This window comes from Diadema antillarum, unplaced genomic scaffold (genome assembly GCF_040938485.1).
Source record: "Diadema antillarum isolate AM-2024a unplaced genomic scaffold, OU_Dant_1.0 seq00001554_RagTag, whole genome shotgun sequence".
NCBI lineage: Eukaryota > Metazoa > Echinodermata > Echinoidea > Diadematoida > Diadematidae > Diadema > Diadema antillarum.
Genome location: NW_027272283.1, coordinates 19859 through 36013, shown reverse-complemented (window position 1 = coordinate 36013; position 16155 = coordinate 19859). Strand labels below are relative to the sequence as shown.

Below are 16155 nucleotides of genomic sequence, written 5' to 3'. Positions count from 1 at the left end.
TCCTCATATATATGCTCTTTCATATTTCATTAGAGGTTTCTCATTATCTCAAAAGAAACCATCATCAAAAAATGCCGGAAACATGTAGCCCTGTCTCAACAGAAACTGTACCATCCCTTTAAAGGGGGTCGTGTTGTAAGGATTCCTAGTCCTTCAGAGGAATCAATACCAGACAATGTGTGTCTCTCCCCCACACATCTACTGTCCTCACAACAACAAGGATGATGGTGTATTCACTGCAGCAAATCTGTACCTCATTGACAACCAAATATAGAGTGTGTAGGAACACACAATACAACCCAAGGTCAATGCAATCACTATTGTCTTCGCTTTGTTCAAAGCAATTGAGTTCAGATACACTTCAGTGGCTACAGACTTGCAACTCTAGCATGCATTTACTTACAGGTGTGCATCAATCAATCAATGAAGTAGGATTTCTGATTACATCTAGTTCAGTCATGCTCCTAAATACCAGCACTTTTCTCCAAAATATGATATAAAATCACATATTTTTATAAACCATACATTTATCATAGCATTCAGAATTCCATTGTTCATTCAGTAAATCTTGAACTCATTAAAGAAGCCTGCAGAACCTACTGTGCAAAAGCCTCCATACGGCAAAAAAAAAAAACTGATAGTTGACATCGAAACCATTGATAATGTTGATGCTTCACAATCAGCTGAATATCTTTTAAGCATATATTTTATGTACTAAACCTGGCACTACAAGAAGAACTCAAAACATGTTTTTCTCTTCACTTTGTCACAGCATCATGCACTATCCTTTTATAATAGAAAGACTCAAATTATCGGGGCCGACAGACACCCATGTTAAGTAATTTGATGTTAAATCAGTCAACAAAATAATACAGTCATGGAATTGTAAGGTTCACATGTTTTCCAGTGCCGCTATGATCACATTAGTTGACGACGTCAATACCTCACAACTTGTTCACTGGTTTGCAAATACATTGACGAATCACTTTTGACAATTTTTTTTTCAGTATATGTAACTCTCCCCCACACATAACAAAATAATATAGATTTACTTCTAATAATTCTCCAGATGAAAATATCTTTCTTTTTTTTTCTCATTTGGATTAGACAAATAATGAAGGCTTGAGTGTAAGAAAGCACATTAGAGAGGCATAAAAATCTCTCCATTTGCATTTGTGAATGTGACCACATCCCATTTCAAAAGAACATATAAAACCTAAAATTCAATAACTCCATCATTTTGTCTGTTTATGACAAAAGTTTCAATTTTCAGTGATTTGCACTTGACTCTTCATTCAAACCAGCTTGAACATACAGTGGAGATTCACTTTTTTTTAAAAAGACAGAAACAAAACAAAATATCCTGGTATGACAAGCACACGTGAACAAGCAAGCACTGAATTTTTGCACAGACGACAGGCATACTGTTACTAAGAAAAGAAACCTTACTTGAGAAAACCCAGGTGGAATTGGGCTGTGGCGATGCCAGCTACACTGCCAGCCCTCTTCATGCACTCGCTTGCTTCAACCAGGGCCTCCTCAGCTGCTCCCACTTGAAAGTCGTGAACTGCCATGTTACCCAGCCGATTGAGAAGTCGTCCTAGACAGGGGGAGAGAAGAAGGCACCGATGAATGAGAGATACATCAGTGGTGAAGAATTTTGCTGAGAAATTATCACCTTGTCATTGTTAACTTTGCACAGCATCAACCCACAGATATATGATGCTTGGGACGTAATGGGTTAATATCTAAACCCTCAAGCTACCAGATCACCACGAATGACAAAAAGAGTGTTATCCCTTACATTGTCCCAAATTACTAGACTTCAGCAGCAATCGGGAAAGATTACTTTGGTTCTTCTACCCTTGATATTCACCTTGTGGTAAAATATAAACTGCCTGCATGCTCATCTTGCCTCCGAATGTTACTGCTATGTGTGTTTGGGTTGTTGTTTTTTTTCCTCATCTTTCACACAGAAAACCAAACATAGAAGCCACTGTACATTTGCAAATCAAAGTATAGAATAATATGCTTTTCCAAAGAAAAAAGAAAAGCTCATTTGAAGAGAAACAGACCTAGATTTCTGTTTCACATGAACGGTAAAAATATGTGCTCAGATACACGAGAAATGTGTTGCCTACAGAGGGCAAAATCAACAAGGCATCAGTTTCGAGTACAGATGAGTGTGGAAGATGTACCTTTGCTCTCCAACAGTGGCTTGATGTCATCGTAAGATTCCTCCTCGATGATATGCGCCAGCGTGTTGAGCGCCTTGTTGAAGAATCGCTGGGCCTCGTCCTTGCGGAGCTCGAAGAGGTGGCGCTCTCCGATGCTCTCCTGCACCTCCACCAGAAGGAGCTGCTCCTTGTGTGTCAAGGGGAAACTCTGCCATGGCAACAGAGGGTGAGATGATGTGAGAGGGTTAAATGCTATCTTTCTTTTTTTTTTTTTTCAAGGGAAAACACTGTTTTTTACTTGTGTGAAATAAAGTCTTTTTGATGGAAGTAGATCCCCATATCTGATAATCAAATGTATTGAATACAAAGTTCATTTCCACTCTGGTCTGTCACATTACTGCGATTACTTGGACAACATACCACCTACCCTCACAGTAGGTGATCCATTTATAAAATCTGTAAGTCTGAGCTCATTTACACTTGGAGTCACATGAAGCATTCTGTTTTTAATCTTACTGCTGTCCATCCAACCATTTACACAGGTATATAAAGAGCTGCACATTGGTTAAAAGTACACTGGACATGATACAATATATATATAAATAATGTAAGTGGAGTGTGACAGTGCCAATACCTCTATGATCCTGTCGTACGCCAACATCAGCATCTCGTCGGCTTGTGTAAAGTTCGACTTCTCTGCCAGGAATTTCCCCACGTGCATCGCCAGAAGAGCTCCCTTGCATCGGATCTTCTGTTCGTCAAAGTCTTCTTCATCTTCCTCACTGACCGCCTCCTCCTCCTCCTCCCCTGCTTCATCTGCTTCTTCTTCTCTCAGTCCCTGCAGCTCACCGCTACCTTTGCTGCTCTTGCTCTCTCTGCCACTCTTGCTCTCGAATGCATCCCCGAGGCTGTTGACGAGGTCATCCAGCATGTCTTGCTCGTCGTCAGCAAAGCTCACCAGACTCCTCTTGATCTTCTCACTCGCTTTTGCGACCTCCGCATCGCTGATCGCGGCCTTAATCCCGCTTCCCACCGAGCTGCTCTTGCTGAGGGAGAGGCTCTGCACCCCTGATGACACCTCCTCCACATCTTGCCTGGAGATGTTCCTCTCCACTTGACTCTGAGGGCGACTCTCTGATGCCATCTCGCTAAAGGTCGTGTTGCTGCGGCTACTGTCTCTACCACTTACAGCCCCTGGAGAGAGGGGTGGCAGTGGAGGTGGTGGTGGTGGTGGGGGCTGGGTGCTCTCGGTCCTCGAACTCAACCCTGCCTCACCGTCATCGTCATCGATGTCGACGTCGGCGTCTGTCCTCGTTGCGCGGCTCATTGTCAGGTCCTCTCTGGGCAAGCGATCTCCATCTTCACTCTCCATGGTGGATTTATTGATGGTGTGCCTGCTCCCAAAGCTCTCAAAGTCATCATAGCTGTTACTGAAGTTACTCCTTCGATCTCTGGAATCCAGGTTGCTGCTGTCAGCTTTGCCTGGTCTTCCATCAGTGAGGTCAATCATAGGGCGAGAGGACGCACTTGTAAAGTTATCTGCAGATTCCCCCCAACCCACAAAAAAAAGTAATAATAGTAAAAAGTAGAAATGTCGCTTTGGCGACTGGTATGCCTCCGCCATAATGCATGATTTTCCCAATAGGTCTAGATAGTACATGTGGACAATGTGTGATTACATTTTCACAAAATTGGCAAAATATTGAAATAACAAATTTGTCACAAATGTGTTGAATGTTCACCTTCCTTGACCTAGGTTTAATTGGATGAATAGGAGAGCATGTATCTAGGGATTTAAGGACTTTAACTTGACTTTGACCCATTCATACATTTAGGCATTGAGTAATTTTCAAGGTACAGGTGTGGAGAATTGGTGAGAATTTCTGAATTGAATAGTAAATTGTTACCATTTTCATCTGGCCCTTGACCCTAAAATTCATAAGATAATCACTTTCAGGTAGAACATGCATAATATGTACTAAGTTTCAAGCCACTTGAGCCACTTCCGAGATATGGAGGAAAAAGTTAGTTCAGCACTTTCACTTGATCTTTGACCTTTTGACCTTTGAGGCAAAAAAAGAAGAAAAACAAAACTTTCCAGAGAATTTCTATTAGGTTACACATGCATACACCAAGTGTAAAAAAAAAAAATAACCCTGCTGGCATTGCATAAATATGAGGGAAATAGTAAAATTTTGAAGTGTTGCACTTGACCTTTGACCCCTGACCTTTGACCCCATGAACCCTACATTCTCTAGATAATCAATTCCAGTCAGTACATGTATATACTATGTTCCATGAAGATACCTTGAACAATTTCCAAGGTACGGAGAAAAAAAAGAAGTTTTAATATTTTTACTTGACCTTTTGACCTTTGACCTTTGACCTCATAACCCAAACTTTTACCAGAGAATCTTAATTGGGTAATACATGTATACACTAAGTTTCAAGAAAATATCTTCAGGCATTCAATAGATATGGTGGAAATAGTGAAATTTTATGTATTTGACCCTGACCTTTTGACCTTTGACCTTTGACCACATGACCCAAACTTTCACCAGAGAATCTTAATTGGGTAATACATGTATACACTAAGTTTCAAGAAAATATCTTCAGGAATTCAATAGATATGGTGGAAATAGTGAAATTTTATGTATTTGACCCTGACCTTTTGACCTTTGACCTTTGACCTCATGACCCAAACTTTCACCAGAGAATCTTAATTGGGTAATACATGTATACACTAAGTTTCAAGAAAATATCTTCAGGCATTCAATAGATATGGTGGAAATAGTGAAATTTTATGTATTTGACCTTGACCTTTTGACCTTTGACCTTGAGCATGTGCACCCAAAAGTTGATAGGCACAACTTCACCCCCTAATACACATACATGCCAAGTTTCATTAGGATACCTCAACAGGTTTTGATAGTTACCTTGTCCACAAAATTCATTACGGACGGACGGAAGGACGGACGGAAGGACGAAAACATAATGCCTCCGGCACCACTTCGTGGCGGAGGCATAAAAATACAATAATTAAGAAATACAGTGCACTCCCGTTATAACGAAATGCTCGGGACCGGCAGTTTTCTTTCGTTATAACCGAACAAATACAATGTATAACGAAAACAAGAAAACCACGTATATATATCATATTCTGTTTGCTGAATACTCATCATACACTGGAAAGCTATGTGAAATGTGATGGAATAACTGTATCACAATAATAAACGCAAGTTCCCCCCAGAAACTGTGCGTGACACAAAGAGCGAACACACAGTGGTGTGAAGCGTTCACCCATGCAGAGACGCTATAAATGCTTGTTCCGCTACGAAATTTCGAAAACAATTCGCATTTCGTTTAATATAATGGAGCACATTTCTTTTGTTTTTCATTGTCTGTGGCGCTCGGAAAAGACTTCGTTATAACGGAAATTTCGCTATAACCGTGTTCGTTATAAGCGATTTTTTTAACCATAGACTTTAATGGTGATAATTTTGGGACCAGAAGATTTACTTCGTTATACCGAAATTTCGTTATAACCGTGTTCGTTATAACGGGAGTGCACTGTACAGGAAAGATAGATAGTGAAAGTTGTTGTAAGATTTTGGATTCCCAGAGGGCATCAGTCAGAGAGAAACAAAATCATGGCTGTTAACAGGTGGAGGATATGATAACATTTACCAAATTCTACAATGAACTAAATAAAGAAGAGTTGCAATATGAATTATCTTTACCAGGCAATACAATGAAATCACTTACTATGCACAGGCACTGTATAGAATACTCATGCTTCTACCTTTTCAAAAAGCACATTTAAATGTTGTCCCTCAGATTGATACCAATTTTTCTTAGCTGTCAATGTTGAGATCCTAGACAGATTACATACTAAATCATATGTTACATGCATAAAAAGGGGGAAACTCTTTCCCAAACTGTTGAGACTATGGATGTGGAGAGAAATGTCACTCATAAAAAGAAGGCTGCGGAAAACTGTGAATCCAATAGTGGTGAGCCAATGGAGTAAAATTGAGTCAAAAGGGGCCTGAGCTTTTGATCCTAGCTGAAGTTTTATCACAGGCAAATGACAAACATTTGGGGAAAGTAATCACTATGTGGACTACACACAACATGCACAGTCTGAGGAAGGTTAGGGACACAGAATAATGAAAACAAAAGGGGTAGATTAGAAGTATAAGGCAGGGAGCCAAATAGTTAAAGCAAAGGGTGATTAAAGCAAGGAGAAGAACAAACAGAAGGCAGAGGAAGGCCATGATGATACACAGGATCACAGGAGGGCAATCTGTGAACAATAAAGATGAAAAGGGAGGCAACATCAAACTAGAAATGTCGCTAAGGCGACTGGTATGCCTCCGCCATAATGCATGATTCTCCTAAAAGGTCTATAGTACATGTGGTCAATGTGTGATTACATTTTCACAAAATTGGCAAAATATTAAAATGACAAGTTTGTCACAAATGTGTTGAATGTTCACCTTCCTTGACCTAGGTTTAATTGGATGAAGAGGAGAGCATGTATTTGGGGATTTCAGGATTTTAACTTGACTTAGACCCATTGATAAGATTACGCATTGAGTAATTTTCAAAGTATGGAGAAAAAGTGCAATTTCTGTACTGAAAAGTACATTGTTACCATTTTCATCTCGCCTTTGACCCTAAAATTCATAGGATAATCACTATCAGGCTGAACATGCATAAATATACAATAAGTTTCAAGATAACTCGAGCCACTTCCGAGATATGGAGGAAAAAGTTAGTTCAGCACTTTCCCTTGATCTTTGACCTTTTGACCTTTGAGGCAAAAAAAAAGGGAAAAAAAAGAAAGTTTCGAGAGAATCTCTATTAGGTTATAAATGCATACACCAAGTGTAAAAAAAAAAAAATCCTGCTGGCATTACATAAATATGATGGAAAAAGTAAAATTTTTAAGTGTTGCCCTTGACCTTTGACCCCTAACCTTTGACCCTATGAACTCTAAATTCTCTAGATAATCACTGCCAGTCAGTATATCACTGCCAGTCAGTACATGTATATATACTATGTTCCATGAAGATACCTTGAACAATTTCCAAGGTACGGAAAAAAAAGTGATGTTTTAATATTTTTACTTGACCTTTTGACCTTTGACCATTTGACCCCAAACTTTCACCAGAGAATTTTAATTGGGTAATACATGTATACACTAAGTTTCAAGAAAATATATTCCGGTATTGCATAAATATGGTGGAAATAGTGAAATTTTAGGTATTTGACCTTGACCTTTGACCTTTGACCTTGAGCATGTGCACCCAAAAGTTGATAGGTACAACTCCCCCCCCCCCCCAATACACATACATGCCAAGTTTCATTAGGATACCTCAAAAGGTTTTCTAGTTACGCTGTCCACAAAATTCATTACGGACGGAAGGAAGGACTGACGGAAGGACGGACGGACGGAAGGACGGACGGAAGTACGGACGGACAGACCAACGGAAGGACAACCCAAAAACATAATGCCTCCGGCACCACTTCGTGGCGAAGGCATAATAAGATAGAATATAAATATTTCCCTTTATAGGGAGACTTGGAAGCTAAGAGTACACCTCTCACAAAACGCTGGAGTATTTTGTACATATTTTACAAAATGACTGAGATAATAATACGCACCACTTCTTGCACCGACACTGGTATTCTTGATGGTTCTCTTGAATCCTGGAAGATCCCAGTCCATCCGTGTGTTGCTCCTCATCACCATCTCCCCGACGTCGTCTGCGAAGGACACCCGTGAGCCACTCTTGACCTTGGTGGGGTTGTCCTCGCGCCCAACGGTGCTCACCACCATCTTGGTCAGCGATTCGGTGACATTGAAGTTCTCCTTGGTGAGACGGTTGCAGTAGTGGAGGAGGTCCAGCTTGAGGGCGATGTTCTGGGAGGTGTCCGCCTGCATCGTCAGGAAGGTGCTGAATGGATGTGGGAGAAGAAAATATAAAAATTTTTCATACGTGCCTTGGGTGCTTCAAGGAATACTGGAGAAAGAAATCTGACAGGTTTTCATCATCATCCTACATTCACAGCAACAACATCACAGCCTTAAGGAAACTCAAGACTATATCAAACTGATTGGATACTGAGGTGATGATGTAAAAGATCAGAGGTCAAAGGTACATGTTACCATGTAAACTTTACATTCTTCACTGTATCTTGATAAGCATATGATGTACAATTTCTGTCAAATATGGTACATGGATGCTCCAGTACCTTACAAAGTTTATGTTCCATTTGGATACTCTATGTATGTGTTTGCTACACAGGTGATTGTCAAAGTTGCTACGGAATTTCCACAATGACCCCACGAACCACCACATTTTAACTGCTCTGGTATTACAGCGTCTCAGATTGGTGACACCATCAGACAGACTGACAGAAGATGCCACCTTTCTCAGTTAGGGTTCAACCTACTCTGGGTTGGTGATGACCTTGTTGAGACCATGGATGTCGCCACACCGGTCCAGGTGATAGGGCAGCTCCTCCACCCGGCGACGGGAGGCGGGCTGGTGGAGGAAGTACTCTGCCAGGTGCTCGTGGCACTGCTGCATCTGGCCGTTGAGTATCTGGGGGAGGAAGCTGCCGGTGGTGGTGGATGATGTCTGGTCCACATTGAGGCCGGGGATGACTCCTGGGGATGGATCAAGGGGGGAATCGCGGTCACCAGGTTTCATTGCAAGTTCAGAGTTCCCAATTGGGCAAAATGGGTAGGAATACTTGTGGTGGTAGTTGAGGCAATGACAGCTGATTCACATTAGAGGCCCCATACAGAATAAATTCAACAATCATTAAATGTGTGCCATAGTCATTATCAAAGCAATTCGCACAGTTGAGGTGTTAATTGCCTGCATGCAGGTTCTCTATCTACATGTATAATCAGTGAGCTCGCTACACCTTTGTCACTATAAAACAGCTAATATTACAAAAAGAGTACTAATGATTTTGATATTGACAATACAGTGCACTCCCATTATAACAAAAACAGTTATAGCGAAATTGCGATTACAACAAGGTAAAAATTCAGGCCGCAACATTATCCACTCTATGTACTTTTATTGTTGATATGTTCGGTTATAACGAAATATCGATATAACGAAATAAAACTGTCGGTACCTAAGACTTTGTTATAGCGGGAGTCCACTGTACTGTTGACCACTAGTACGAGTAGTAGACATATATCATTATTGTTGTTATCATCACTACCATCATCATCATAATTATCATCATTATTGTCATACCGAGGAGGGAGTTAAGCACAGCATCCCTCATATCCTGGTGAAAGAATCCAAACAGTCCCCCAGGCCGCTCCACCAGTGCTTCAGAGGCGGCCGAGCGGAAGAGGGCAAAGTCAAAGCTGGTGACTTTGGACTGGCCCCGGTATCCCATCTCTTCCAGAAGTGCCAGGATGTCTACTTCACTGAGTCCGTGCCTGGAGCAGACCAAGAGCCTCAGGGTCTCTGCTACCCATCCTGAGAAGGCTGGGAGTTGGGTTGGGATGAGGGAAGATGGATGAAAGGATGAAATGGAAGACAACTGTTACTTGAATTTACAACTGTAAAATGAAAAGTAACATGACATGGAAGTTTTGTTTTATGTCATGTGACAAAATCAGACTTATGTAGAGTATCAGGAAAAGAAACACTTTTAATGAGACAAAAGCAGCAAAAGTATGGAATTAAGAAGATGTAAACTTACCATCAGTGCGCATGGAGGCGGACATTGAGGCTGACAGTCTCCCTTCAGTGCTCCATCCATACTCCTGGGTCCACCTCGAGATGATGCATTTCCAGAGGTCGCGGAAGGAGGGCGCACTGACGTACCGGTCCAGGAGGGCCGACAAGTTGTCGAAGGTGCCGCAGACCCGCAGCTCGCTGGCCAGGATGGTGAGGAAGAGGGGTCGTGAGCTCATCTTGCAGTTGACAATGGTCTTGAGGTGGCCAGCGTCCAGACACTTGCAGTGCATGGCCAGGTGGTGCTTGATGACAGCAGCCTTGTCCTCCGTGCCAGTGAAGAGCGGCACGGTGAGGGCCTCGCTGTCCTGCCGACACGACAGCGACTTGTAGGTCAGGTCGGAGCGGATGGTGGTGATGACGATCTTGCAGTGTGGCGGGAGGACTGCGGGTAGCCATTTCAGCTCTTTCACCTGTCGGGGAAGGGATGTGGAACGTGCGCAAATCAATGGATGCATTCTCCATGGTAGACTACACACTTTTAAAATCTCATGCATCTCTACAGATGAAGTCTATTATATGTGAAAAGATATCTTATCAAAAGACAGAGATCTATACATAAACTTATGTAGGTGGCAAAAGGCCATAATCTTAACCCTAAGCAGGACAATGCTATCTGGAAAAGAAGTGACTTCGGATCACACTATACTTTATATGGGTGTCCTAGAATGTTGAAGTAACTAACCTTCACCAATATTTGCCATAGAAATGATCACTTAAACCCCAACACACAACATCCATACATCAATTTCAACAAATGCATATTATATTAGAAGTTTAATGAAACACAAATAAAGACCATTTATGGATGAATGAATGGTTTCTCTTTCTTTTCATCTGACAAGAAAGAGAAAAAAAATGGCTAGCACATTCATCATGACACAGAAACAAGCTTAGACTCCACACATGCATTTTCAACGCACCATATTCACAAGGGTAAGTTCAACAATGTAAAGTAGGGAGGTCAGTCTCACTGAGGTAACCCAAATCCTCACCTGGTGGACACCCATGCCCATTGTATTTCCCAGCTCATCAATAGCATCCAGGACCAGGATGCAGGGTCCCATGGCGATGGCGGCCACAAAGGCCTCACAGATGCGGTGGAAGTTGGACAGCTCCTCCGAGTCTCCGCCCGTTTCGGCCGGACCATCCCCTGTTGTGATGCAAACACAATGAGAGAAGGAAATTCATCTCTGCGAGCATCAAAACTTGATTGAAACAGGGTCAGTGACTACACAGGCATTACAGTAAAATATGCCATCTGAGTCACAATACTTGGTAATAGCAACTACAGAATATGGAGTTTGACTTTTTGGGGGGAAAAAAATTAAGAGACCATGTAAACTGTATACTTGTAAATGGGCTACACTTTGTATTTGTAGACTGATCACACATACTGATTTCTAATAGAAATTGGCATCACATCAACATAATGCTACAAACTATTTAGAAATGGTTGGTTTCATAAAATTTGTCTGTCTACATACAATTGGTGCATGTAACAATAAATTATAAGAGATACACTTGTATATTTTACAGTCATAAATACAACTCCATATAATCTATGTACCTTTGGGCAGGGAGGTGACGCACCTCCCTGCTTCGGGCTACAATAAATTTCAGATGGTCTCAAAAAAGCTTAAAAACACAAGCTGTTGATGTTTGCAAAATGTGCCACAAAGTTAATTTATCAGACATCACAGCAGAGAGGTAGGCAGCATGTGAATACATAAGTGAACGTTTTCTACACTCAATCATTTTTCTGTTGCCTCACAGGTAAAAAAACAAACAAAGAAACTAAAAACAGAGTTCCAATATCCTACCTCCATACTGGCCTCGGAGTTCGAAGGTCACCCTCCGAAGGAAGCTGCGGATGTCCGTGCTGAGGGCACTGGACCCCACGTAGTGAGCTAACACCTTGACATTCGGGTGTGAACTCTGAAACTCCCTGACCCAGTTGGCTACCAAGGACGTCTTGCCACACCCTCGTTCACCAACAAGTGTCACTATGGACTTGTAGGCTGGTGCCGCTCTGTATAAATAAACGATGGTTTTGATATTGGCGATCATGATACCATTAACGATCATGATACCATTAGCGATGATGACAATAAAAGCATTTAAAGGAGTCTAAAGAGGAACACATCAACAGAAATAACAAAACGATGATAATCATGACGATAATCAAAACTCAAAAAGAGGAAAAGGAAGAGAAGAACAAGACAAAGACAACAAAAAGACCACGTCAAAGAAGGTGACAAAGATGACCCCTCAAAAAAGAAAAATTGAGGAAGAAGGAAGAAGAGGATGAGGGGAAAAAAAGAAAAAAAATGGCAATATTCATCCATGAGAGCAACACAAGTAGTAGACAAACTCTGCTTTTAATTTGTTACCCCGAAGCTACCATCAAAGACGCCAGAAAAATTAATAACCATGGTAGTCAAGATGAGACAAATCAAACGACAATGAAAATTAGAACAATTGGTGTGATATTCATATCCTGACGAACTATAAGACTTTGTCTGCTACCAAAAATCCTATTTGCTTGTCGTATTTGCAGAAAACTTAATATAATATTTCTCAATGAAAACTAAAATGTATCTTTGGTTGAAAACTCAAGAATACTGAAAAACATAAAGAGAAGCAAAACAGACCAACTAAAAAGTGTATATGGATACATAAAACTATATACGTATGCATAATAATAACTCTAGTGCAGTGTGAAAGGATGATGATGATGATGATGATGATGATGATGATGATGATGATGATGATGATGATGATGATTATGAGAAAGAACAAAAGAAGGAGAAGAAGGAGTAGGAGGAGGATGAGAACGCTTCTCGGCAGAGACATACTGTGTTTTCTTCTTGCCCTTGACGACCACCCACTCCTCGGACTTCTCACTCGTTGTTGGTGTGTCGGGGTCAATCCAAGCCTCGCAGTGATCCGTCACCTTCTGAAAGAGCTTGTCGATCTCTGGCGTCTTCACAAAGACCCTTCGTCGCGTCTCGGCATACGCCTCGTGAGCAGCCCACTCCCTGAACTGCTCTCCATCTGTATGGAAGTCATAGAATGTAATGCTTACTGTGGCTCATTTTTTGTCTACCAGGAGTAATTAACATCATTAATCACAATAATGCTCATTAAGGGTTGTTTGTCTACTGTTTTGAATTGATTTCCCTTTGTTGGTCAATTTAGTTTATCCATTTACAAAGAATATCAATTCATCATTTATGAATGCATCAAGCCATCTATGAGTACATCTCATGCAACTTTTGATTCATCGGAAAGTAATGACTATTAGATGTTGTAGTTAACAGGTTATTTACTGTGAGTTCTGGACAGTTTGCTGGGTACATAAAAACATGGCATGCATCTGAGGTTGCTGAAAGAGGGGACTAATATGTTATGTTGCAGAGTGATATATTCTGCTGTTGCTGTTTCCTACAGTAGACTCCCGTTAAAATGAAGTCCTCGGGACCTGCAGTTTTTTTTCGTTATATCAAAATTTCTTTATAACTGAACAAATAAACAACAAAAATACATAGAGTGGATAATGCTGCGGCCTGAATTTTTACTCGGTGTAACCGGAATTTCGTTATAACTGTGTTCGTTCACTGTATTAGTTTGTGCAGGATTAAATGCTAGTAGCAAGGGCACTTCACAGGATTCAGGGATCTTTTCTCTGACAATATTTGCAGAGACATACTGTCTCCACACTGGGGCATGCCATGCTTTACCTATATATCAAATACACACACATAAACTCCTCCCTTTTTATACACATACTACAACAAAAACAACCTATACACAAACTCAATGCACAATCCTATACTAAAGAACACACACAACTATTATACGTCCAATACAATAATGTACAATGTACAAATTGTACCTGTCGTGAATACACCTCGGAGTACTTACACATGACCTCCTGGACGCTAACAGGATGTTCATTAAACAATTTCTTTTCTTTCCTTGCTTTTCTGCTGTTCCCCTAAGATCACAACCCTCATAAAGCAATAACTGAAGACTTTTCCCCTCAGAAAGCTCTCTTCAAAGCCATCTGATTCAGGTTACAACAAAAGCTCATTAATGAAAAAACCCCTAAAATCTATCTCAAACGATTATAAGTGGCACTGAGTAATTCACATTCAACATTCATTACGTCTTGACTACAAAAGACACAAAGTTAGAACTTAATACATTTTTAATTCAGGGCTGCACACTAACCATTATTTGTTCTACTGCTCCAACCTGTCTCTGTCCGACCAGTAGATGCTCAGTTGTCCATATTTTACTGGTCTGAACCTAAAACATACTGGCCCTTTAAATTCATGAAATTCTTGCATCGAGTTGAGTAGCACTTTGATTAATTTGGTGCTTATCTATGTCAATGTATATGTTAGGGTAATTTGGCAAATCGGTTGCAATAAAGAATTTACTGGTACTGATCATTTTTTCAATTGGTCCAAACTTTTTTTTTTATTGGTAAGTTGGACCAATTAAATTGGTAATTCCTGAAGAGTAACTGTAACAGTGATTTTTACTAATCTAGGACTGTCGGACGAGTGCCAGTGTTAAGGGTTGTTATCACAAATATGATAGAAGCTTTTACAGGGAAGATGCAACAACAAAAATGGAGAGAAAAAAGGGGCAAAACATACCAACATCACCAAGAATGTCATCCAGTGGGGGATAAAGGTCATTAATCACTTCCATCCATTCTTCCAGGACCAACTGGCCAAGCTCCTCTGGGGTGCGAAAGAACTTGACCCTCAGGCCCTTGTTGATGATGCGGTGCTTGAGAGCTGTCACTCGCATTTCTGTCTCCGCATTCTCAGCCTGATATATCTGTATGAGATAAGGGTACAAATAAGAAAACAATGTATTTTGAGGTGACAAGCAAAAAAAAACCCTCTTTAGATTTTAAAAATGGTCCCAGTACCTAATACAAAATCTCGATGATTATTATCATAATGGCGCAGTCAATTTCGTTAGAACTACAATGCACCTCTCAGACGGAAGTGCACACATTCGCATGTTCTGTGATTTTTAAGCTACTCTGAGCTCATGTTTTTGTTCAAACCACAGCACATCAAGTTTTACACATCATGACTACTAGTTAAAGGGAAAGTCCATCCTGATGTCATGTTGCATAATTGTATTCAGAAATCAGAAAAATCAGAGAAGTATATCAGTGAAAATTTGGACACAAAATCAGACACACATGAAAATTTATGAACTGTTAAAGTTCAGGAAGTATCAAGACAAATTGGCAACTCTGTGTGACATAAGAGATGAGCAGGTCTCCATTTGGTTTGTATGTACACAAAAGTCACCAAGTTTTCATTTATCTCCTGAGAAAATTTTCCTTCAGACCTGTTCTTAGTATGTTATAAGGATCATATGTCTTTGCATGTCCTCCTTGAGCAGTGGATAAGTTCTGTGTCCAACCAAATATTTGAGAAAAATGAAAATGAGTTAACCTCTGTGTACAACACAAATGGAGAGCTGCCTAACGCATGTCACACAGTGTTGCTGATTTGTTTTACTGTCTAAACTTTAACAGGTTGTTACTTTTTTATGTGTCTGATTTTTTTTCACCAAAAATCTTTACTAATTTACTTCTCCAGTTTTTCTGTTTTAATACCAAGTGACAGACATTGTAATGTCAGGATATGGATGGAATTTCCCTTTGGCGAATGAAAAGTGTCACAGATCCTACAAGAGGGAAAAATTTCCAGAGGATCTGTCAAAACTTGGTTCATGAATAGCCTGTCACAGAGTAAAGTTTTTCAGTAGGGTGGATTTGAAGCCAAGAACATGAAAATATGATGTACCCTTCTTGGGCATGACAGGATCATGTTGGACATGATCATTCAAGCATTCTTCTAAAATGCATTTATGGAGGCCTTTGCTGGACCACTCAAAAGATTGTGGTCTTGATTTATAAGACTATTTTGCAAAGTCGTCTCCGTGACATCATACCGTTCACAAGGCAAGCAAGGCAAGGATTTTACAGTACACAGACATGGAATCTCACCAGCAAAACTTTGCAAGTACCTTGTATCTCCCTGTTTTAATACCAGGATGCATACTTGACCTCAGATACAACCCACAACTGTTTGTCTAGCACTTTGAACGTGACATGGGCGGCAACGATAATTTACAAACAATGGGCCACACAAAGCAAA

The 16155-nt window shown here is 40.6% G+C and overlaps 1 protein-coding gene across 1 annotated transcript in view; it reads right to left on the bottom strand.

The window, feature by feature from the left end:
* The window catches only part of LOC139710701 (uncharacterized), a 31086-nt gene that overhangs the window by 5999 nt on the left and 8932 nt on the right, over positions 1-16155 (bottom strand). Inside the window, exons 3-13 of the mRNA XM_071622621.1 lie at positions 14626-14812; positions 12814-13012; positions 11779-11987; positions 10951-11108; positions 9921-10368; positions 9464-9703; positions 8640-8856; positions 7848-8140; positions 2812-3716; positions 2199-2385; positions 1450-1600 (exon numbers count right to left, since the gene is read on the bottom strand). Of these exons, the coding sequence (XP_071478722.1) occupies positions 1450-1600; positions 2199-2385; positions 2812-3716; positions 7848-8140; positions 8640-8856; positions 9464-9703; positions 9921-10368; positions 10951-11108; positions 11779-11987; positions 12814-13012; positions 14626-14812 (3194 nt within the window). The remainder of the gene's footprint in view (positions 1-1449; positions 1601-2198; positions 2386-2811; positions 3717-7847; positions 8141-8639; positions 8857-9463; positions 9704-9920; positions 10369-10950; positions 11109-11778; positions 11988-12813; positions 13013-14625; positions 14813-16155) is intronic.